This window comes from Callorhinus ursinus, unplaced genomic scaffold (genome assembly GCF_003265705.2).
Source record: "Callorhinus ursinus isolate GAN/ISIS: 27379988/994484 unplaced genomic scaffold, GSC_fseal_2.0 scaffold19, whole genome shotgun sequence".
Lineage (NCBI taxonomy): Eukaryota > Metazoa > Chordata > Mammalia > Carnivora > Otariidae > Callorhinus > Callorhinus ursinus.
This window is the reverse complement of record NW_027397081.1, coordinates 1,671,625-1,696,845: the sequence shown is the minus strand read 5'-3', so window position 1 is coordinate 1,696,845 and position 25,221 is coordinate 1,671,625. Positions and strand designations below refer to the sequence as shown.

The 25,221-nt window shown below is 46.0% G+C and overlaps 1 protein-coding gene across 1 annotated transcript in view; it reads right to left on the bottom strand.

Moving 5' to 3' along the window:
- Window positions 1-25,221, bottom strand: part of DYNC2H1 (dynein cytoplasmic 2 heavy chain 1) — a 376,065-nt gene that overhangs the window by 21,941 nt on the left and 328,903 nt on the right. Inside the window, exons 89-93 of the mRNA XM_025893740.2 lie at window positions 12,874-19,376; window positions 11,325-12,571; window positions 9,151-10,791; window positions 3,831-5,098; window positions 258-1,378 (exon numbers count right to left, since the gene is read on the bottom strand). Coding sequence (XP_025749525.1) covers window positions 19,218-19,376 — 159 coding nt within the window. The 3' untranslated portion in view covers window positions 258-1,378; window positions 3,831-5,098; window positions 9,151-10,791; window positions 11,325-12,571; window positions 12,874-19,217. The remainder of the gene's footprint in view (window positions 1-257; window positions 1,379-3,830; window positions 5,099-9,150; window positions 10,792-11,324; window positions 12,572-12,873; window positions 19,377-25,221) is intronic.

Below are 25,221 nucleotides of genomic sequence, written 5' to 3'. Positions count from 1 at the left end.
CCTTCCCCCTCCCCCTCCCCTTGCTTCCCCCTCCCCCCTCCCCCTGCTCCTGTTCCCTCTTGCCTGAACTTTCTCTCTCAAATAAATTAAGAAATCTTTTTAAAAGAAGGTTAAATATTAAAAACTGCTGAGTAATACTGTCTTTTATCAACCAGTGACCCTTTGGGGGTGTCTTTGAGCTGCATAAATTTTGACATAGGCACATTTTATATAATATAGAAAGGCAGGAGTAACATGCAATTTCTCCAATGACCTACTTTGAAGCTGGTTAAGACTGACCGCGCGGTGACCTTGTCCGGGCTCTGGCACGAGGTCGGGGTTTCAGAGAGCACAAGGGTGATGGAGAATCGCACTCTGTTACCATTCTGATGAAAATGCATTAGGTTAGTGCATTCTGAACAAAGCCAAGCGAGGCGAGAGGGCTCCACTGTGTAAATGGTAAGACATTACCCCAGAGTCGTAAACACAGATGTGTCTGTCTTCCCCCTTTCCCGTCCATCTGGAGTTTTCTGTTTGGAGCTCCTTCTTCCCGCTTGGGCAGCCCTCGACGGCTAACTGCTGGATCCCCCGCTCCTTGCCCTCCCTCCGACCGCGGACGGCTCCCACTCTGCGCTGCCTCCTCTGTCCTGACAGAGTCCCCCAGGGACACACAAAAGGAGCCCATTTCCCCTTGTTTGGGCCCTGACACATTTTGGCAGAGAAGCTTCTGTAAAATCAGAGCGGCCGTTACTACTTAGGTGGAATGAGGGGTGACTGGAAGGTAGCATGAAGAACTTTCTGGAAGGATGGGAATGTTCTGGATCTTGACTGCGATGTGCTCCCGTGGATCTACGTGTCTGTCGCAGGACGTCAAATTTTCTGTTTGCCTCGGAAGATCATCAGCTCGTGAGAGCTGGGGCCGTGTCACCTTCTGGCCATTGTGTATTTAGACCCAACGTGGGGTCTGGACCGTAACAGGTCTGTGATAAGCACTGAGCAGAAGGCAGGGGGAGAAGAAGAAAAACAGGAGGGAAAAGATGGAAAAGCTGGATCTCTGCCTTTGCCTGCTTCAGGTGGAAAAGCATCCTGCTGTGTGTCACACCTGCGCCCAGCTGCCAGCTCCGTGATCCTGAGGCCTGAAGGTTGCGGACACGCGCTACCCATCAAAGCAGTAATTCAAATACTGTGTCACTGATGAAAGCTCAGATTGATAGCATGCGTTTACATTTGCTTGAAGTAACAGGTCACTCCAGTCGCGTTCCCTGGGTCGGAGCAGTCTCCTGGCGGGACCTCCATCTCTGCTCTCGGCCGACCACGGCAGGACTCGCCTGGCGCCACAGTTCAAAAAGAGATGCGTCGGGGTGCGGCGAGGGTGGGGTCCCATCGTGTGGAAGGAATCCTGCAAATGTAAATTCATTTTTAAAGGCGTAGGAAATAGACGTCTACCAAAATGATAATGGTATTTTTTTAATTTTACTTTTGTATTTAGGAATCATTGTGCTTCAGTAAACTTTGCATGTGTAACTGATCAGTTTAACACTTGTATGCAAATGTGAAACCATCACTGTAATCAAGATAGTGAGCGTATGTATTATACCCCAAAATTTCCTCTTAGTCCTTAAAATCTCAAATTGTCCCCTACCTCACCTGCCACCACGGAAAGGCAACCACAGTGATCTAGATTAGTTTGCACCTCCTATAATTTTATGTGAATAGAATCATACAGACAAAACACCTATTTTTTATCTGATTTCTCTTAATCGGTAATTATTTTGAGACGCATCAATATGGTGGTGTTTACCAATCGTTGACACCTATTTGTTGCTGAGAAGTTTCCACTGCGTGGATATAACATAACTCATTCATCCACTCAACTATCTGATGGTCACTTTGGTGATTTCAGGTTTGTGCTTATGACAAATAAAGCTTCCATCGGGGTATGTATAGAAAGTCTATTTGTGGACAGGTGTTTCCATTTCTTGAGGGGTAAATACCTGGGAGCGGAATGGCTGTGTCATTTGGAAGGTTAACACTGAATTTTTAAGAAAAACTGTCCTCCAAAGTGGGTGTAGCGCTTTACATCTTCACTGGCAATTCTTTGTACTTGTCACCTTCGAAAACAATTGTTTGAGTCATCCTTTTAAATTGAGACATTCTCGAGGTGCGGTGGTAACGGGTGGTTTTAATAATAGTTCCCTTAATAACTAAGACAGCGAGGATCTTCCCACATGCTTATTCGCCGTATCTTACATAGTGAAATGTCCAAATTTCTTACCTATTTTTATATTAGGTCACTTGTTTTCTTACTGAGATATAAGAGTTCTTTATGTATTTTTTAAAGTCCTTTGTCAGACTGATGTTTTCCAAGTGTCTTATCTTAGGTCAAGATGTGTCTTTCCATTTTCACAAGAATGTCTTATAAGTCTTAAATTTTTTATGAAGTTACTTTTTCTTTTATAGTTCAAGCTTTTTGTATCCTTGTACAAAATCTTTGCCACACTCAGGAATACTGAGAATCTCCCTTATGTTTTCTTAAGTTTTAGGTCTTATGATCATTTAGGTCTATGATCATTTTCTTGTGAATTTCTGTGCCCGAAGGGAGCAAAGGATCAAGGCTCATTTGTTCTGTATATGGATGTCCACTTGCCCCACATCAATGAAAATATTTTTTCCTCATTGAATTGTTGTGACCACTTTGTCAAAAATCTATTGACTGCATAGTTACATGTCTATTTCTGAGTCTGTAGTCTGTTCTAATGATCTATATGCCTATTTTATGTCATTACAATATTTTGAACATTATAGCTTCATAATGTCTTAAAATCAAGTAACATAAGCATTCCAACACCGGTTTTGGAATGTGTATGGGTTTTGTGTGTGTGTGTGTGTGTGTGTGTGTGTGTGTGTGTGTGTGTGTTTTGTTGTTGTTGTCGACTCGACTCTTCTAAGTCCTCAGATTTTCTACACAAGTTTTAGGATAAGTTGTTAAAATTTCTGCCAAAAAAAGAAAAAACAAAAAATAGCCTGCTAGTATTTTGATTAGGATTGCCTTGTTTCGATGGATCGGTTTGGGGAGAAAGGACATTTTGACAATATTAAGTTTTCTAATTCATAAGCATGGTAGTTGCTCCACATATTTGGGTCTTCCTCAGTTTCTCTCAGGAATTTTCTGCAGTGCTCTCGAACATGTATCTTGCACACCTCTTGACACCTGAACTGTTGAATGAGGATCATAAAAGTCTGGATTAAGTAAGGGGGTGCCGATATGGTGCAGCATAAGCACACAGTGGACCACCCGTGCACCTGTCAAAGGACCAAAGGCCATCTTGCAAAGAAGACAAAAAACATGGTCAAGACTGGATGTTTATTTTAAGGACTATTTAACCACACCATATGTTGGCAAGTCTAAGGTGACTGAAAAACCTGCTACTTAACCACGATGCTGTTCTTCCCCCAAATCAGGCGCAGTGATGCTCAAACTAACAGTGGGCTGGTAGGGTTTGCTTGCTTGGCTGTTACTGATTTTCAGTTCAGGAATTAATTTTAAAATATTTTGGAATATAAGTAAAAATAACTTCATTGGCTTCTCCACCCTCCCTAGAACCCTGTCGTCACTCTCACTTTGCAGTACCTTGTATTAAGTCTGTGATCCTTTATACAATTACTCTCTCCTTCAAAATAATACTTTCTAAATGGAATTGCTAACATACGACATTTTGTAGGACCTCCTTTAAGAAACTAGACTGGAATACCTTCATTCCTTAAATATGAAAAGGTTAAAGAAAGATATATAGTACATTTTGGGTGATGAATTTCCAACAGTACACCCAAAAGTTAGATAAATGGCTTACCATCTGTTATAGCAAAATAGAGCTGTTAGAATGATCTCTGTAATGCTCTTGATGCCATTGTGTGAAAAAGGCACATTCTGTTCTTTCCTGTGGATAAATTTCCTCCCCGTGGGGGACCCCCAGAGCCGACTCCAGCAGTGGCCTGTAGGCACACTTCAAAGGCATGGCTTAAATGCATGTTTTTCCATTTGGAAACTTTAAAGAATTTTGTCACTTTCATGTTATTTGAGTTATTTATCTTGACTGTTTCTCATGAAACAGAGGGCGATCCATCCATTCCTGGCAGCTGATACAGTTCTACATATTGTTAATTTTAAGGCGATTTCTGTCTTAGCTGATCTATAAAGAAAAGCAGTTTTCTTTTTCTTGATGTCCCCCTCAGCTTTCTCAAGGTCACCTTGACAGTTTTCAGGACAGAGGAGGCAGGGGGGAGAGAGAGGCCCTGGGCAGTCCACCTTCCTGCCCCCCACAGGATGGGGAATGAGGCCCATGCACAAGGGTGCAGGGTCCCTCCGAAGCCCTCTGGGATCGCAGAGAGCAAGCCTGAAAAGGCGGCTTGCGGGGTGCATGGTGATAGGCAGGAGGCACCTCCTGCGGGGTGCTCCCCGCGGCTCCAGCGGGTGCAGGGACAACTGGCCGCGAGTGGGGCGGGCTGAGCCATGCCGCTGTGCACCCGTGCAGCCGGTCCCGTGTCCTCACTCAGCTGTCTCCGGGCGCTGGGCTTTCCGTGAAGCCTCGGTACTTAGCGGGAGACTCCGTTCTCGCACACACTCGAGTTTCCAGGGCAGTTCCAATCAGATGTCATTTACAGTTTCGTAGAGCCTGCCTGATATTCCCCGTCTCTGTGAGTAGCTCAGGAACGGAATTGCCTTTTACAGTGACTTCTTGTTCTCAGATTGGCATGAGTCGCGCTCCCTGAGCAGCTGCGAGCGCGTTCCTCTGCCGAGCACACGCATGGGGGGCTCCCAGGTACGGGGCTGCCTCTTCTGAGCTGCCTTGACTTGTTTTGGGGGTAATTTGAACGCACGGGCTTCCCTGGAGCTCAGATACACTGTTTCCATCCTTCAAAACCCTCAAAACCATCAGCACTTGAATCACGGCAGTCTGGGACTAAGCGGGGCTTGTGTGGAAACGCAACACGTGTAATTGCCTAGCAGCAAGCCTAGGCCCCAGCTCCCGCTCGGGAAGTCAACGTTCTCTTCAGGAGCGAGGTCAAACGGGGCTCTGGCCCAACACAGCCGCTGTTTCCCTGTAGGACGACCGTGCTCCTGCAATAGGAAAAGATTTTGGTGAAGGTCTGCCAGTTTTAGCAAGGTCTTTAAAAAGTTTGCAAGTACTGCTAGTCTTAAACATACACTGGAATTAATATCAACACCCACTCACCAGACTGTAAAACCTACGTCTGGGCAGAACAGTTGCTGGAGGAAAGGTGTGCTCACAGAATACTAAACTCTTGTACCTATACTCTGTTTTTATTTTTTTTATTATGTTTTTAAAAGATTTTTATTTATTTGACAGAGAGACAGCTAAGAGAGGGAACACAAGCAGGGGGAGCGGCAGAGGGAGAAGCAGGCTTCCCGCCGAGCAGGGAGCCCGATGCGGGGCTCGATCCCAGGACCCTGGGACCATGACCTGAGCCGAAGGCAGATTCTTAACCCACTGAGCCCCCCAGACGCCCCCCTATACCCTATTTTTAAAAACCATTTTGAACGTGTCTTAATATATGTTTCTGACTTTGACGTTTTGAGCTGCTTGTTGGAAAACCGGACGTTTGCTGATCTGTCCACACAACTGCGGATGAGGGGTCAGATAAATGCCCTAAGCAGTTAAAGAGGGGGACGCCAGGGCGCACTGGGAGGAAAGCCGCACCAGGTGTCACAGAAAGCATTCTATAGCAGAGGGAGAACCTAACCAGCAGAACAGGGAGGATAGGGGTGACCCCGGCACGGAAATCCCCCGAGGCAGCGCCCACTCCCCAAGGCTGGGGGTCCGGGAGGAACTGAGCTGCGCATCGGAACGGGCTTCACGGGTGTGTGACAAACCCACGCGCTGACCCCAGGCTCACAAGGGCCCCGCACTGGACACCCTGAGGTCACAGTTTCGTCATTCTTAATTTTTTAGCAAAAAGCTCCCCATTTTTATCTTGCGCTGGCTCTACAATTAAGGAGCTGGTTTGGGTTTGGATTACACAAAATTACTCTGTCTTTAGATCAAATTGTGCAAATACCAGAAACTCCCTATGCTTCGAGGTCATCGAGGCTCTAGACAAGCCCGGGGACTGGGGCGCCAGGACTGGCCGGTCCCAGGGTCTGCGAGGGGTCCGCGAGACGCGTTTCTGGGGTGTGAATAAAACTGAGGCCTGACCTCAAAAAGCACGAAACATTGCCATTTGCAACGATGTGGATGGAAGTAGAGGGTATAATCCTGAGTGAAATAACTCAGGGAAAGACAAATACCATATGATTTCACTCATATGAGGAATTTGAGGAACAAAACAGAGGATCATGGGGAAGGGAGGGAAAAATAAAACAAGACGAAATCAGGGAAACAAACAATAAGAGACTCAATCTCAGGAAACAAACTGAGGGTTGCTTGAGGGAAGGTGTGGGGGATGGGGTAACTGGGGGATGGGCATTGGCCGGGGGGGGGGGCACGCCACGTGATGTGATGAGCACTGGGCGTTATGTGAGAGTAATGAGTCCCTGGGAAATAGCATCACTAGGTGTCACTCGCAAGTCCAGAAAGCAGACGGGAATGACGGGGGACAGGCTCACTCCCTCCCCGCCAGTCTGCCACGCTTCCTCCCGCACCCCCTGAGTGGGACACGCAGCTGGGAAGTCAGAACTAAGAGAATAAACAGGAGGTAAGTGCTTCTGGTATAAGAAGATGGCTTCCACGTTCTGCGTGGAGCACTGGGTGTTATGCACAAACAATGAATCATGGAACACTGCATCAGAAACTAATGACCGTAATGTGTGGTGATTGTCATAACAATAAAAAATTTAAAAAAAAAAGGATGCCTTTGGGTGATCCAGATAGAGAACACAAAAGAGCTTCTGGGACACTGGAAAAAGACTCTTAAATTTTGAAAAGTCAAGAGAGATTATGAAAAGAATGTCCCCTGTTGGAAACTGTCCCCTTGTTCTGGAAGATGAGGCAGAGGAAATATTCCACAACAGCATATATACAAACAGTGGCAGGAAGCACGAGGGAAATGATGAGGGTCACAAGGACGGGCTTGAGTCAAGGGGCTGATGTGTGGAGGTAGAGGCTTTGCAAAAGCACGCGGCGGAGATGTGTTACTTAGAAGGAGTTTCTGGAGCTGCAAGAAAGGGGGATTCCAGACTGAGGGAACTGTGGGCAGAGACGCTGCAGGGGCCGAAGCGGGAAAAGCCAGGAGCAACGCCTACCCCTCGGCCAAGGGAGTAAAAGCAGGCAGGGGTGATGAATCTATTAAATGCAGCCCGGAGACGGACGAGAGGTGGAGACTGGGGCTCACGGCTTGCATTTTGCAATGTTGGAAGACTTTTCCTTGAGCAACTCCAGTAAAACTTATTCCTATAACAAAGTCAAATTTACTGCTTACTGGGTCAAGGAGAACACAGCACCTGGAAAAATTTAAACATTAGACACGTATATTCCATATCATAGACAGAAATTTGAATTACATATCTAATTGTGGAAAATGAAACTAAAATACAGTATAATTTTCTATTAATACAACCTTGGGGGTTGAGGTGGAGAGAGGAAGTAGTTCTTAAGCTGTACAGGAAACCTGGAAGGTATACAAGAAAATATTGAGAGGGGCGCCTGGGTGGCTCAGTCAGTTGAGCGTCTGCCTTTGGCTCAGGTCACAATCCCAGGGTTCGGGGATGGAGCTCGTGTCAGGCTCCCTGCTCGGCGGGGAGCCTGCTTCTCCCTTGGCCTGCCATTCCCCCTGCTTATGCTCACTCTCTGCCAAATAAATAAAAAAGTTAAAAAAAAAATACTGATAGATTTATCTCCAAAACATTGAAATTTTCCATCTGGCATAAACTACAAAATCAAAAACCGATTTCTCCCCAATTATTTTTAAGCTTTTATTTTAATTCCAGTTAGGGAAAATACAATGTTATATTCTTTTTTCAACTATCTAATATTTTCAAAAGATAGTAGGAAATAAAGTGGAAAAATAAGAAGAAATATATTTTGCCCTCCAGAAATTTTCATTTTTTTATTTGAATTTTTGAACCCAGGTTGTCTGTCATAACAACTAGGATAGAGTCTATAGATAACTTTATAAAGTTATTTATTTTAAATCTCCAACAATAAACATTTATTATGCTCAAAGATTTAAAAAAAAAAAGGAAAAATAGTTGGAAAACATAGGGCAGGCAAAAGGCTAATGGCATGACTACATCAGGAAGCCCTTTTAGTATGAAGATGAAAAAGTAAATCTAGTAAAACCTGGCAAGATGCTAGAAGAGAAAATGTACGAAAGAGAAAATGCAAATACCTAATAAATAGAAGAAAATGTGTTTAATCTCACTCACCGTCCTCTAATGTGAATTAAAACAATAATGGGTCATGATGTTACCTCCGTATTTGCCACAATTAAAAAAAATTGATTCAGGGCACCTGGGTGGCTCAGTGGGTGAAGCATTTGCCTTCAGCTCAGGTCATGATCTCAGGGTCCTGGGATCAAGCCCCACATGTGCTCCCTGCTCCGCAGGGAGCCTGCTTCTCCCTCTGCCCCTCCCCCTGCTTGTGCTTGCTCTCTCACTTGCTCTCTGTCAAATAAATAAAATAAAATCTTAAAGAAAAAAGAGTGATTCCACCCAGTGCTGGTGAAGGTTTAAGGGAATGAACGGCCTTGCGTACTATTGGTCTAAGGGTGAACTGCTGTTTTTTGTTTGTTTTTCATAAATTAACCTGGCAGCACCCAATAAATGAAATCAGGGCAGGAAATTTGGTCCAACAATTTTAGGGGTAGTTATCTCACACAGAGAAGTATAAACATATACCTGTAGTAATATTTATTGGAGCAATGTTGTTCAAAGCAAAAACAAAAACAAAACCCCAAAAAACTGGAAAAAAATCTGAATTCCATCACTAATCCATTCCATAAACTCAGTTACCCTAGGTGCAGACTCCAGAGTGTTACTTTGTAACCACAATGCCCAACTTGTGTCAATACTGACCTCTGACCTGTCCAGGATGCATTTTTAGCAGTTTCATTGATACATAATTTGCAAACCACACGATTCACGCATTTAAAGTCAACAGTCGAGCAGGTTTTCCTAGATTAAGGAACTTGAGCAACGCCGACCAGAGCACTTACATCACTCGAAGAGCAGCCTTGTACCCGAGGGTCACGGTCCGTTTTCCTGCTCTCCCAGCACGGCCGAGGCTGTGGGCTGGACGTGCGGGTGCCCGAAAGTCACAGGGAGAAATGGCAAAGCCCGATGTGATGTTAGCAGGTGGGACCTTTGGCTGGTGCTTAGCTCATGAGCCTGGAGCCACCTGCCCTGCCTCGCCCCTGCCTCTCTTCCCTGTGCCCCTGCAAAACAGGCGCAAAGGCTTATCTCAGGCTCGTCTATCTGGGACCATCCGGGAGAAATCCTTTATCGGTCTTTCATGTTTGTGTAAGAAACCATCCCTCGAGTTAGGGTCCTGAAACAGCACTGATCATGGGGTCTCCAGCTGCTGTGGGTGGGCCGGGTGCCCAGGCTGGGGTTACCTGATAGGGTCTCATCTGTGGGCAGGACAGCCGGGGCTGGATTTGGTCCACGCCCCTGAAGGAGCGGACGCTCTCCGTCCCCTGGGTCAGCCTGCGGCTGTGCTGTCTCTGGTTCTCCGCAGAGAGGGAGGGAACCGGCCAGGCTTGCTCCCAAGGCAGCAACGGCCCAGGGCAGAGAAGGAAGCTGCAGGCTCTGGAAAGGCTTGGTCCCACAAGATGCACGCGCAACATCACTTCCCTTGCGTGCTCTTGGTCGAAGCGCGTGGGGAGGCCTGGCCCACTCCGGGGGGTGGGGGTGGGGGGAAGGCAGCACAGGTACAGGGCTAGGGTGCATGACTCAGGGACGTTAGGGAAATAACCCGAATCCTCTCCCACAAAATCGGTCTTTCGGTAGATTTTCCCGTAAGAGGCTCTTATTTTGGGGGAGCCATCCCTGTTCCAGGGGTCACATCTGTCACAGCGTCCTGAGGACTGACGGGACAAGAGGTGCCCCAGCCACGGAACTCACCGCGCCGTCCCCACGGCCACGGAACTCACCGCGCCGTCCCCACGGCCACGGAACTCACCGCGCCGTCCCCACGGCCACGGGACTCACCGCGCCGTCCCCACGGCCACGGGACTCACCGCGCCGTCCTCACGGCCGGGCTCCACGGGACTCACACAACGGCTGATGCTGTCGTTTATGTGCTCTTCCGATTTCCTCAGATGGGACCGTCGTGACGAACTGGGCCTCAGGGTAGCCTCTGAGTTAGAAAGTGCCGGGGAGCCTTGGATCGACAGCTGATGGACGAGGCAGCTATTCCTGGGCGCTGAGCGGCCCCCAGGCTTGCAGGGACGCCCCGGCTCCGCTGTGTCCTCCTGTGCTCACCGCTGAAAGCCATCGGCTCGCTGCCAACAAGAGGCGTTGCTGGCCCGTGCGAACCACAGCATCTGTGCCCATGAGCTCCCTGCAGGGGCTGCCAGGCCACCCGGGGGGCTCAGCCCCGCGAGCGGGACTCCAGGCCCACCTGTGCCAGCAGAGGCCCTGGCCGGGCCCCCAGGGTCATCCACACCCAGGGTCTCATCCGTGGAAGTGGGAGCCAGCAGGCGAAAGCCCACTGGTCCCAGGAGGAGGCAGCCAGGCAAGAGAGGCAAGGTGACCAAACTGAGTCTGTGTCTCTCCCCGTTCGGGTCGGTCATGACGGTTTTCCATCAGGAAACAGAAGAACGAAACCTCTCATCTAACGACAGTGCCCGTGATCTCTGTTCGGGGGTCGAAGACAGACGCATAGTGACGGGGACACAAACAGATGAGGGCAAATTCCAGGAGGAAACCAGTCCTCACTGGAGTCGTAGAATGAATGTTTCAACACAGGTGAACGGGACGGAGAACAGACTCGAAACAGACGGCGAAAGGAAGAAGACTGTGGGAGACAGTACGTAAAGAAGGAACCTGAGATTAACCGAATTTCCTAAGGAGGACCTGGAACAAAGGGGAGAAATTTATCGAGTGCAACTGAAGAAAACTTAAGAAAAAAAAAAAAAAACTCTAAAAACTTAGAAACTTAAAATTGGTATCTTGGTCCCAGAAGAAAGATACTAAGGAGACACAAGCATCAACTCCATCTAGTGGCATTCTCCCTGGATGACCCTGGGGGCCCAGCCAGGACCCCACCTGTGCCAGCGCCGGGGGGCTGGCTGAGGGGCAGGGCCTGGGACCCAGCTCACCTACCTGAGCCTCCCGGGAAAGGAAGAAAAAAAAAAAGGTTTGCAAACATTTTTTTTTTCCAGATTACCTTAAAATGTCCAAATAGCTGGAAGAAACGAGCTTGGCATTTCCCAGGGGAGAGTGTCATGCAACAGTGCCTGAGAAATAAAAATCATGAAATTTCTAAAAAGTAGCACAAAGGTTTAGATTTTTAAGTCTCAAATATTCACCCTCATGTTTTTTATTCCCTTTGGGAAAGAAGGGGGGTTAGGATCTAGAAAGCATCCTAGCATTTCCTTCCACTGTTTAACAAAGTCACCCTAAGGATGGCAACAGCGTCCTCACGGCCAAGTAAGTGGGCAGCTTTCACTGTCGAATTTAACTTTTCTATGGAATTTGAAAAAAATCCCCACTTCTTCCTTGAAAAGTATGTCTGCCTTGGACTCTGAGTACCTCTCCTATAGCGACGCTCATAAAAACACCCCGAGGAGTTCATTAAGGATTAGATTCCCAGGTGTCACTCCCGGAGATTCAGAGGGTCTGGGCCGGCCAGGACCCCCGCCTTTACCAGAGCCCCTTGGGCACATCTGAGCCTGCAGACAGCTGTGGGAAACAGGCTCCTTCTGTTCTCTTGCTTCTCTCTTGCCTTCTTTTCTGAGTCTAGTTGACACACAACGCTCCATGAGTTGCGGGTGCACAACAGGGTGAACGGACAGGTTTATACAGGGTGTGCACTCGCCGCAAGGGTGGCCGCCACCCGTCCCCATACCACACTGTCACAGTGTCGCTGACTCTTGCCCGAAGCTGTGCCTTCCGTCCCCCTGACTTCTCCTTCCACCACTGGAAGCCTGTGTCCCCGCTCCCTCCCCTCTGGACGCCATCAGTCTGTTCTCCGTAGTTGCGGGTCTGCGTCTTTTGTTGGCTGCTCTTACACCAGCCTCCCAGAGCCTCCAAAGCCAAAGGCATCCAGCTACCCCCTTGGCCCTGTTCCTCCTCTCTGCTCTCAGACAGAAGTGACACCGTCACCTAAGCTAGACACCTCAGCTTCCTGCACACCCGGCAAGGCAGTCATCCGTTTGTGTCAATTCTTCCTTATAAACACCTTCCAACCTGTTTATTCCTGATTCCCATCCATTATTAACACTGCTGCATACATCAGGCCGCCTTCTTCCTTCTTGGATCTCTTGAGCCTCTGGGACATGTCATTCAGTTTTGCCTAGATGCACACATTGAGCCATTCAGCAGATATTTACTATACTCTACCCAGGTCCAGGCAGAGGCGCAGAATGACACGTAAGTCAGCAAGTCCCAGGTCTAATGGAGCTTCTTCTGCGTCTAGTGGAGAAGCACATCATGAACAGATACACAAATCACAACTTTGTTGTGAGAAGTACTACGATGAACCAGTACGTGCGGGAGAACACATAATATAAGGGACCTCACGCGGGGACTACCAGAACATTTCACAAGGGAAGGGACACTGAGTGTGACTCTCACGCCTCCCCTAGGAGAGCCGCCGGTCCCCAGCGCCTCCGGCACCCTCTGCCCCAACGCACACCCCACCTCAGCCCGCAGCAAACTTGCAGGGACTCAGCTGCCCCCTGTCTCTGCCGTCCTCCCTCCCTACAGGCCCTTACCTCTACCTCTGTGCCTCTTCTTTCTTGCAAAATCTCCTTGGCAGATGGCTCACTTGGGTGTCTGTCCACACCCCAGAATGGTTGTGATTTCAATATGGTCCGCATCCAGTTGTTCCATTCTGATTTTCTCTAAGTCACTCCTCTTTCTCACTTAGCTTCCGGATGATCCTTGTTAATCCTCATTGTTTGAAATGAGGATTTGAAAGATTTGAAAGATTTGAAACTTTGCTCTTAGGACACACACATGGTTAAGTAGTCAAAAAAAATTTCTCTGACATTTAGAGAAAGTTATTTGTAAAATAAGAGCCAGAGCTATTGTGAATGTTGTTTAGTGAAACAAGGACTATTCTAAGCTACGTTAGAGACAAAAACCTGTAGTCGTGTTAGTTTGTTTTAGATCTCACCAGAGTTTGTCCCTGGAGTATCACCTAGAAAAGCTAACGTTCCAGCTGAGAAAACTGTATTGTTAAGATAACACTGATTTTAATTTGATCTTACTGACATTGTTTCCATTTCAGCTCATGCTGTTATAAATTTCTTACCGATTTTTTGAGGGGGGCAGTGATTCTCTCCTCTGGAGAGAAGAAGTTGAAACTTTTAAAGTATTCTTTTTATTGTTGCCTCAATTGTGTAGCATTTCCAAACTTCGTATGTGTAATTGAGAAGTCTTTTTGAGTTAGGCTGCTCAAGTGGTTCTGACCAAAGAAAATCATGTCCATGCTTTGGATCTGAAACCTACATTTTGTAAACATGTTTCTTTTCTTTTTTAAAGATTGTGTGTGTTTATTTCATTTCCTTTTCGGCTTTTTGCATATTTTGTAAAGCCCTTTTCCAAAAGGTAAGGACCTCGGGTGCAGTAAGAGGATCCCACAGTTTTGTCTGGGAGAAACCCCAGGCAGTTGTTGTAAAGTCGGAACCCCACGTTTCCCGGAGCCGGATGGGCGGGGGTGCTCGCGGGCATCAGCCAGAGACTGACAGCAGAGGTTACACGCAGTGGGACGCAGTTGATGAGCTACGTTCTTAAATTTTTTCTTTGGAAATAATTTTAAACTTACAGAAAAGTTTCAAAAATAGAGAAGGGCCCCTGAGACCCTTGACTCAGATTCATCTATTATTTCATGTGTATGTACGGGTTACTTTTTCCTGAACATTTGAAAATGAGTTGTACATGGTCACTCTTTACTCTTCAATAACTTGGTATTTCCTAAGAAAAGGAATGTTGTCCCGCATACCAATAGTATAGTTACCAACTTCGGTAAATGTCACATTAAAACGGGACTTCTGTTTCATCTATGGCCTGTAATTCATCCTGTCACCCTCCTGCCCAGCACGGCACTCCCTCGTGCCCGGGATGCGGGAGCCGCCCATCCCACACTGTCTCCCCGTGTCTCCCTTCACTCCCCTTCAGTCTGGAACAGCTCCTCGGCTTGCTCCGTCTTTGAGGACATTCATATCTCTGGAGAATACAGTTAGGGGGCCATTTTTATAGCCCTTCTGTTCACGTGGAAATTCTCTTTTCAGAGCTTGCCTTTCTCAGACGTTGATGGTGTTTCTCAGGCGGACAGTTGGGCTAGAATCAGGCCGTATGTGTCAATGCCACAGATGCTGAGACGTGCAATGAAGCTTTTCTGAACAGAACGACCTCTGGCAGGAAAGCCGGAATGGATGGAGGCAGGGGGCTGGTGACAAATCTGAGACTAGGTTGACTGACCCCCTAACCTCACATACGTGTGTATGTGCACGCGCACCGCTGAGACCAGGCTTGAAGATAACGCAGCAGATGGGGCGTTTCTGCCTCTTCCGTCCTGAGTCCTCCAGGCGCGCGCCTGAATCTCTTCTTTCCAGAGACCCCAGGTCCACGGTCTTGGGAGAACGTCTGTCGCCAGAGCAGTGCTCAGGAAACCGAGCAGGAGGTGCCCGGCAGACGGAGCTGCACCTGCTTTGCACAGCATGGGAATGGGCCCCAGCAGGGCGGCGGGAGGCAGGTCTTGTCAGCCGCTTTACAGCCGGAGCCTCCGGGTCCTGAGTCTGAACGCACAAGCTGCTCAACATCCCGAATGTTCACATCGCACCCGATCCAAGCCCCGTCCTGCGGTCCTCGCGTGGTGGTTGTGACACTGCCCATAGAATCGTCTTGCAAGTGATAAAGCATGTGCATACATGACCCTTACTTTATTGGCCTGAAAATGAATTCTTGAGGCTCTCAGAGTCCAAGACTGGACTCATCTCTCCTTAAGGAGCCGTTCTCCTCAGCCTCCTGGGAGATCCCTTTGCTTTTGCCACGCGAGACCACCTGTCCGGTCCTCCCTGCTCGGAGGCACCGCCCCTGGGCTGGCACGGGACCTGCTTGCTCCTATGGACAGCAGCCTGCAGAAACAGCCAAGCCTCTAAGCCTTGAGGAAAGTTCCTCCCAGCGTTCTGGCTGTCGTACGAGCCCTTGTTTATTGTCACTACATCACGAGCTCCAGCATTTAACTTTTACACAAGAAATCCTTGATCATGAACATCAGTTGTATACACTACCTACTTTCCTATCTACTCACAAAAATCTGCAATTCAACTCTTGAACTTGACTGGACTTTTCATTTCTTAAGCTTTTTACTTGAACACCCTGCACCAGCAACGGTCCCCAAAGCCTGTCCACACAGAACCTCCCCAGTGTGTGTGCATGGAGCTCCTACCCGGCAGTTGAAATTGCGCTTGGAGCCCACTTTCTCTTAAAGCTCTGATTTCTCCTTTCACAGAAATGAGCAGCCTCTTGTGTTCTTTGATTTTCTTAGGGCCATGTAACTTACAGATAAAATGACAGGCAATTAAATTTGGGATTTGCACATAGCTTTATCTGATATAAAGTTACTATCTGTGGTCCTTCTACTAACAAAAGGTAAAACTTTAAAGGAAAAAAAATGTTGCTTTTTAATAACCTTGCTCAGAAAACAAACCAGAGGAAAGTCTGAAAAAAATCTGCATTCAAGTAAAAAAGTTTGATTTGGCAAAAATCTAAGAAAGGACAACCGAATAGAAACAATTGCGCAAAAGATAAAAGCATTTCATGGAAGAAAAGTCACAAGTGGACAGTAAACATAAGAAAAGCCCCTTAACCTTATTTGTAAACAGGGAAATGCAAATCACAACTACCATGTAATGGCATCTCAGGTCCACCAGATGGGTGCTGAGCATCGATGAGGACTCAGAGTGACAAGAACTCACTTGACCGCGGGTGGGTTCAAGCGCACGAGATAGTCTGTGAAGCACTTGAAAGAGTGCCCAGCACTATTGCTTATCGCCTGGTAAGTGATGAGCCACTTGGAAAATCACTTGGTGTTATCTTAGGAAGTTGCAGGGTTTCCTTATGGGGACACCAGAGTCCCCCGCGAGGCGCGCGCCCCAGGGGAAGTCTCGTGGATGCGCGACTGCTCACAGCAGTGTAGCATCAGGTCCTCGAGAGGAGACGGGACAAGTCAGCGGTCAGTTCACACACTCATACTGAGAAAACAGTCCCCAATTACCCAGCAGTGACAGAGAGTCAAAACTGTATAAAAGTGAAGGGGCAGGTCCAAGAGCAGAATCAGATCTATGTGCCAAGGTAAGCGAAATAGGAAATAGGGTTTAAGAATTCATTCATATTCAGAATAATTATGAAGAAACCAAAGGGAATTATGAAAAACCCAGATGCGCACTGCTGCCTTGGGTCCGGGGTGGGAGAAGCTATTGAGGGGCTTAGGTGGCGTTGGAAATGGTGTTAGGCGTGTGTCCGGAACAGGGGTTCCCACTCTTCAGGGGACCGTGTGACACGACGTACGTCCGTGTGTGTGAGACCCTGCATGGGGTTCGTTGTAAGAGAAGGAAGTAGACAAAGCTCCTGCTTTCACGACTTTCTGGAGTGAGGCAGGAGGGCAGATGGAGGGAGGCAGCTCAGTGCACGCTGAGGTCACGAAGGAAAGCGTGTCCGCCCCACCTCAGGCTCTCTGCCTAAGGTCCATTGCAGAGCTGACTTTTCGAAGAAAATACGTAACGTCACAAGTATTTTGACGGGCACCGTTGATTCGTTTTACCTCCTCGCCAGAAGCTCCGCTGCAGCAAACACACGTTTGATGAACAGACCCGCACACCTGCTCTAAGCCTCCTCGCTCCGGTCTGACACTGCGGGGGGACTGGGCTCGGCGGCTCCGTCCCTAGGGCCTTCCCTCCCGTAGACCTCACAGGCTGAGCAGCGCTGCGAGCGGGCTCACTGTTCTCCTCCGTGACTCGGACGTCATAGGCCTGTCGCATGTCTGTCACGTGCAGTCGCTCTCAGAGCTCGCACACGCTCAGCATGTGTCTGTCGGTTTGGAACAATGGCCGCAGAAGACAGCTGTGTGATTAAGCTGTGGCGTGTCTTGTGAAAATAAAATGGACCCTTAACACTAGAAACACAGTCACACATACACCAGATAATGTAAAACTGGGAAATATTGTAATCATGTGATTCCCAGCTTAATTTTTATTTCTAACTAGTGAATTAATGTTTTATGTAAAACATTAATCGAGCTTGCTCTAGGTCATGGTGTCAGTACATTATTGTTCAAATCACACTTTACAGCACGCACAACGGTCCCCACTTCACAGACACAAAACCAAAGCTCAAGGGCTCAGGGGTCTGGTCAAGGGGAGGGGGAGGGGCCCGAACTCCCAGAGGCCAGCACTCCGGACACTGTGCCGCGTCCCCCACAAACCTGCAAGTTGGCTGCAGTCACAGACTCCGCCCCTCCCCTCTCCTCTCGTCGTCCTCGATCTCAGGTTGGGAATTAGGTACCTCTGTGATTGTAGCTTCTGCCCAGGCATAATGCCATTTTTTCTTTGATCTAAAATAATCTAATCAAATGCAAATTATCAATGAAGTCTTTGTTGAGTTTATAAAAAGCTGAGTATGTAACTTCAATAATCACACACCCTGCAAATAGACTTAGAAAGCTTGCAAGTGAAGGCGCTCTGAAGGGAATTCCCTCAACGTGGAATTCTAACTCATTTTTAGGTTCACATTTTTATCTCTAAATGATTTTCATTTCTAAAAGCCAGCGTTGTTTGGACTAGGACAGCAGTACATCGTCCTGTAGACGTGCCGAGTCACTCTTGTATAATGAAGCCCAGAGTTAACGCATCCAGCGTATCCATGCTCCACAGAGTCCCGCCTTTTCCGTGTTTGTCTCTGTCCTTTGTGGCTGCAAACACAGGGCCCAAGACAGCAGAGGAGATGACGAGGAGGGGAGGGAGGACGACCGACTGGCCTGGCCGTGCCCTGTGAAGGAATCTGGAAGCTACCATATCCTGTCTGTATTCACAGTGTTTTGGCCAGAAGCAGGTCACACGGTTCACCTGCTGAGGCCGCAGCCCCTGCCTGCTCTGGAGCTCCTAATTTCCAGGCCTGGGCTTGCCTGGAACTGCAGAAACTCAGGAAAGTTCTCAGTAAACTTAGACGTTGTCCAACGAGGTATGACCCCGAGGCTTCGGGAGCCCCGCCCCCTCGCACGTTCGTCCTGTCGGGCGGTATCAGATGGGCTTGTCTCACTTTCTTCTATGGTAGGTTAATCTTTATGTTGAACTTCACCCTTTAAACCAGTGCGGTGGTTTGGTTTGTTTTTGGTCTCCTGATTGGACCCATACAAATGGTAATACGACAAGTAGTTAAGATTTCTGAACCCAATTCCAACTGCTCACAAACTCTAAAATTACAACATATATTTAAAGCTTCCAGCCATTGTAGAATTTTACTGTTTCATAGAAACAGATGGTAAAAAGTCATCTACGTGGGAAATGATAACCTCTCATTGTCTAATTATTCCATTTGTAAAATTCTTACCCTGGTTTGTGCTGTTATTCCCCATTTCTTTTGGATTACTTTGAGATGCTATATAATTTTTAACTAAAACAGAATATATTTTTGTTTAAAAAGAGAACACCTATCTAAACCCACATGAGTGGAAAAAAGTGGTCTTATATTTTAACACAAAATTATGATACCAAAAAGTAGCCAAATTAGATTCCTTAAATACACTATTTTCAACCTCTTACATACAACATTAATTTTTTGAGCCACTGGAAACATGAACTGCTTCACAAAAATATTTAATGTTCTCAAGGGAATACAGCATTTTAACATGAACCTATGAATTGTTACTTTAAAAGTTGCATGCACTGTCATGACCCATTAAAATAAAAACCCAGTGAGATCAAAAACACAAGGTGGGTAACAATGTGATAATTTTTTGAACTAACAGTTTAAATGTAGACTGACCACCTATTGATTTTAAGTTGAAGTAGCAAATGTTTCTTTTTGCTAAGACAGCTTTTATTATCGTTAGACTCTACTGATATTTTAGAAACAGAGCCGCTCCACACTGAATCCACTGGTCTTGGTTGCCCCCACACGGGACGTCCATGTTGGCTACCACGCGGTCCCTCTCGGAGCTCGTGTACACAGGCAAAGATACGCACTCATCGGGGGAATACGGACCATATGCACCCTGTAGAGAAACCATTTTGTGTTAAAATACAGTAACATACTATGTTAAAGCAGATCGGCAGAGAACCAAAGACAAACAAAACTCTCCCCAATAGTAAGATTGAATATTTTATTCTGAAATGGTTTAAAGGAGGACTAGCAGAGTAAATCCCACGGTCCAGCTGCAACGGGACCCACTCCCAGCCAGCTGGGCTTCATTCACCATCCCCGAGCCTCAAACCGGGAGCATTTGGAAGAAAATCCGACACATCCTAACATTTCATCTATAAATGTTTCCTTTAAAAGATAAAAATACAATTTTTGCTCTTGTATTTGCTACTACTGCAAATCAGTATTAACAATGATCCCCTTTTTAGGCACTGAAAAGTGTATTCTGGAGAACAAAAACGATCTCTGAGATACTTGCCTTAAAATGCATGTTTATTAAATACCAACCTGAACAAGGTTATACACTTTCATGCCAGTCTTCATATTTAAAAGGTAAGACTGACGCTTTTGTTAATACTCTCAATTCACCACTTCATCAAAACTAGCTCCCAGGGGCGCCTGAGGGGCTCAGTCGCTGAGGGTCCTGGGACCGAGTCCCGCATCGGGCTCCCTGCTCAGCAGGGAGTCTGCTTCTCCCTCTGCCTCCCACCCCGACTCATGTTCTCTCTCTCACCTGCTGTTTCTCAAATAAATAAAATCTTAAAAAAAAAAAAAAAAAACAACAAACTAGCTCCTTGATGCAGGACCGTGTCTGCATTTCTCCAGGCACAAGGGAGGAGGTGGCACTGGCTCTTTACCTTTCTGATTTTTCTTTCCCCCTTTTCAGCTTCAGCAAGTCTAAGCACAGGAATTTCATGTTAGCTCTGGAAGAAAACCCACCAGAGCTTAATACTAAGAATCCAGAACCAGAGAAAGCAGAAAAGAACGTCTAACAAATGAGGTAAGAGGTTGCAGTGCTTTGCTTCTAAATCCTTAACAGACCTCTCTGTTTCTGGGGTCGTGGGTGATATTATAATTGGGTCATCCCATCAAACAGTAACAAACATAAATTCTGTTTGTTAGAAATTTACCTACCATTTCACTTAATTAGGCAATTTTGAAGATTAATTTTAATGCTATGCAGAAATGAGACATAAGTTTCTACTTCTCCAACTCAACTATCCCTGTTCAGGAATGGGGTTTTACAGTTTCCATAAGCAGTTTGTCATTACATAGGATCTTCCATAGTAGTTGTTCTATGTTTCTAAAACATTTTTTTCCAAATTTAACAATTTTTATTCAGTAGAGTTGACATACAATGTTATATTAGTTTCAGGTGCACAATATAGTGATTTGACAATCTTACGTATTACTCAATGTTCACGGTAAGTGTAGTCCCTGTCACCACACACTATTAATTATTAAATACTTTTGATAATATTCCCTATGCTGTACTTTCATCTCCATGACTTCCTTCCTTTATAACTGGAATTTTGTGCCTCTTAATGCCCATTTATCTATTTCACCCATTTCCGTGTGTGTGTGTGTGTGTGTGTGTGTGTGTGTTTTAAGATTTTATTTATTTGACAGAGAAAGATAGAGCAGGAATACAAGCAGGGGGAGTGGAAGAGGGAGAAGCAGGCTTCCCGTGGAGCAGGGAGCTTGATGCGGGGCTCGATCCCAGGACCCTGGGATCATGACCTGAGCCAAAGGCAGACGCTTAACGACTGAGCCACCCAGGTGCCCCTTTCATGTGTTTCTTTGTCTGTTTTTTAAATTCCACATATAAGTGAAATCATCTAGGATCTTTCTCTGCCAGACTTACTTCATTTAACCTAAGACACTTAAGGTCCACCCATGTTATTGTAAATGCAAGATCTCATCCTTTCTTACATCTGTATGATATTCCTGTGTGTGTGTGTGTGCGCGCACGTGTACCTCATTTTTTTTATTCACTCATCTATCAACAGACACAAGTTGCTTACGTATCTTGGCTATTGTAAGTAATGTTGCAATAAACGTATCTTTTCTAATTACTGTTTTCATTTTCTTTGGGTAAATACCCAGTAGTGGAATTACTGGATCATATGGTATTTCTTTTTTTTTTTTTTTTTTAAAGATTTTATTGATTTATTTGACAGAGAGAGACACAGCGAGAGAGGGAACACAAGCAGGGGGAGTGGGAGAGGGAGAAGCAGGCTTCCCGCCGAGCAGGGAGCCCGATGTGGGGCTCGATCCCAGGACCCTGAGGTCATGACCTGAGCCGAAGGCAGTCGCTTAACCAACTGAGCCACCCAGGCGCCCCGATCATATGGTATTTCTACTTTTAACTTTTTGAGGACCCTCCATACTGTTTTCCACAGTGGCTGCACCACTTTACGTTCCCACCAACGGTGCACGAAGGTCCCTTTTTCTCCACATCCTCACGAACACTTGCTATCTCTTGTCTTTTTGATTCCAGCCATTCTGACAGGTGTGAGGTCATATCCCATTATGCTTTTGATTTGTATTTCCCCAATTCGTAATGTTGAGCATCTTTCCATGTGTCTGTTGGCCATCTGTGTGTCTTCTTTGAAGAAATTTCTATTCACATCCTCTGCCCAATATTTAGTTTTATGGAAAAATATTAGGGGTATTTTGATAAAGAATTGTATTGACTCTGCATTGTTTTGGGTACTATGGACATCGTAACAATATCCATGCTTTCAATCCAGAAGCATGGTATATTTTTACGTTTGTCTGTGTTTTTAGTTTCCTTCATCAGTGCTTTATAGTTTTTGGATTACCAGTCTTTCACCTCCTTGGGTAAATTTCTTCCTAGGTATTTTATACATTTTGGTGCAGTTGTAAATGGGACTGTTTTCTTCTCTGCTACTTAGTTGTTACTGCATAGAAACGCAACAATTTTCTGTATATTATTTTGTATTCTGCAACTTTACCGAATCCATTTATTACTTCTAATAGTTTTTTGGTGGAGTTTCAGGATTTTGTACATATAATAGTATCATGTCATCTACCAATAGTCAGAGTTTCACTTCTTTACCAATTTTGGATGCCTTTTATTTCTTGTCTGATTGCTGTGGCTAGGACTTTCCATACTGCATAAAAATGGCACTTTTAGGTTCTACTTCTAGGACCTACTTCTAGGTCCAATTTTTTGGCATATCACTTTTTGTAACAGTGTCTTACAATCCTTTGTATTTTTGCGGTGTTGGTTGTTACTTCTGTTTCCTTCCTGATTTGAGGTTTTTTTTTTTTTTTTTCCTTGATAAGAATGGCTAAATAATTTTATCTTTTCAAGGAACCAGCTCTGGGTTTCTTTGATCTTTTCTACTGTTTCACTTTTTCAAGTATGTATTTCATTTATTTCTGCTCTCATCTTTTGTTCTTTCCTTCCTTCTACTAATTTTGGGCTTTTTCTAGTTCCTTTAGATGTAGGGTTAGGTTATTTGAAATTTTCTTTCTTCTTGAAAGGCAGGCCTGTATCTCGAATAACCTCCCTCTGAGAACTGCTTTTGCTGCATGCCGAAGATTCTGGGATATCGTTTTCATTTTCTTACGTCTCTGGGTATTCTTTGATTCCTCTTTGGTTCTTTGTAAACCCACCAGTTGTTTAGTAGCATGCTATTCAGCCTCCACGTGCTTGTCTTACCCAGTTTTTTTTACTTGTAATTGATTTCTAGTTTCATAGCCTTGTGGTCAGAAAAGGTGTTTGGCATGATTTCACTGTTTAGTTTGTTGCAACTTGTTTTATGGCCTAACATGTGATCCAGCTTGGAGAATGTTCCATGGGCATTTGGAAATAAATGTTTTTGAATGCAGCGTCCTGTGTCCCTTTGCTAAGTCCTGGGACTTGCTAAGGAGGCTGGCTGGCCGGGGCCCCAAGCCCCACTCCCGTCCACGCCAGCAAGGCGGAGGAGCTCACCAGCCCTTCTGACCCAAGACCTCAGACAGCGCTCCTGCAACTCTTCTGGGGCTATTTCTTTTCTATCCCAGCCGTTCTTGGTTAAACTCTGGCCTTTTTTTTCCTGTGCCTCAGGGCATACGGGCTGCTGTGGGCCGTGTGCCTGAAGCAGCCAGGGCGCCCCGATGCTGCGTCATCTGCACCATCAAGACAGAGGAGAAGGTGACCACCCACCAGCCCCCATCCCCAGTTCACGGGAGTCCCACAGGCCCCCCGCCGCTGGGCAGACACACGAGGCCCGGATCCTTGAAACTGTAGCTGCCCTTGTAAACCACAGCTTTTGTTTCTGTGAGCCAGAGTGGACGAATATGCGCAGAGTCCCTCAGGACTGACCCTCTGGTTGCAGATGGCAGTAGCGGGATGAGGCTTTGTGTCTCCTGTTCTCTCCGTGGTTCCTCTGTCCTCTGTCCATACAGAGGCTGTTCAGTTGGTCCTGTTCTTCAGGAGGAGCTGCTCTGTGCATAGACTCCGTGTGTCTGTGGAGGAGGGGAGTTCAGGGTCTTCCATGTTGCCATCTTGGATCCTCTCCCAACAGTAATTCCTGAGTGTTAAATACCTATTTTTAAGTTTTTGTTGTTGTTAGAACCATAATTCAAATAAAGTCCACACACGGCATTTTGTTGGTATGTCTCTGAATTTTCCTAAATTTATAGGTTTTTCCTCCTGTTTCCCTTGCAGTTTGTTTGCTGAAGAAACCATACCCAAGAGCTTCCTCCATTCTGGCTTTGGTTGGATCCATTCCCATGGCACCCTATTTTTCTGCTTCCTGTGAACTGGATCTGGAGGTAAGTTTAGATTCAGATTGAATTTTTGGCAAAAACCCTGCATAGGTGGTACTGTATGCTTTCATCAATAGGCACATGATATCTGGTTGTCTTTTTACACATTAGAAGCCACGAGATTATCATCACATTCATGATCACAGAACGGCAAGCTAATGCCAGGCAGAGACAGATCTACAGCAAGAAACTTCCATTACCAGTCTTTAGATCGTCATGAGCTACCATTCACTTAGAAAAGGCTCAATAAATGCTAACAACTTCCCTTTATTTATGTGCTTTCAAAATAAATTTGATCCCTAGCATATGGTAAAGGTGATTAATGACCTCCCCTCTCTTTCTTAAAACATTCTTGGTGTGCTTCAGTCAAACATAGTTATTATCTTACTGCTACTCAAACTGTCCATCTTTGCTCAAGGGGAACTCTTAAATTGGCTTTTGAGTATTTTTTTTGTTTGTTTTTGTTTTTTTGTTATGTCTCAAGTCATCTTAAGTAGCTTTCTTGCCTTCTAGTATGCCTAAGTCTTATAAGCTCATCTTGTACATTTCCTGTCTCAATAATCAAATTAGTCATTCTGGGGATCTGTGATTCCTTTAACGAGAAATGGTATCAGGGATTGTAAACTGGGTGCGAGGAATGATCTATCATTCTCCCTCTAGGATTAGTCTGTGCCTGGAGCTTAGAATTATGTATTTTCTAAAGAAAAATATCACAAGTTCATAGTATTTCCAATTCACATTTTGAATTAATGTGTATATTGAACTTACATCATTTTATTCAACTAATGGATTACTTCTTCGAGTTGAAATGAGACTTAGAGGAGAAGTTAGACTCATTCTAGGATTTCACAAACGGAGAATCAGAAGCCCGGAGAGGATTCAGCACAGTAATCGGGTTAGCAAGTGGTAGAGCAGCCGGACAGTCCAGCTGGAGAAAGGACTTGTGGTAGAGCAGCCAGACAGTCCAGCTGGGGAAAGGACTTGGCGTATACGAGTATGGGCACCCAAAGACTGTGTCCCACAGTTACTGTCAGGACAGAAGACAAACGCGTTTAAGGAAATGAATCACGTTCCAGCTCTGAGCTCCTGACCCTAAGTACATGACTCTCGGAGCATCAGTTCCTCTATTATAAAAG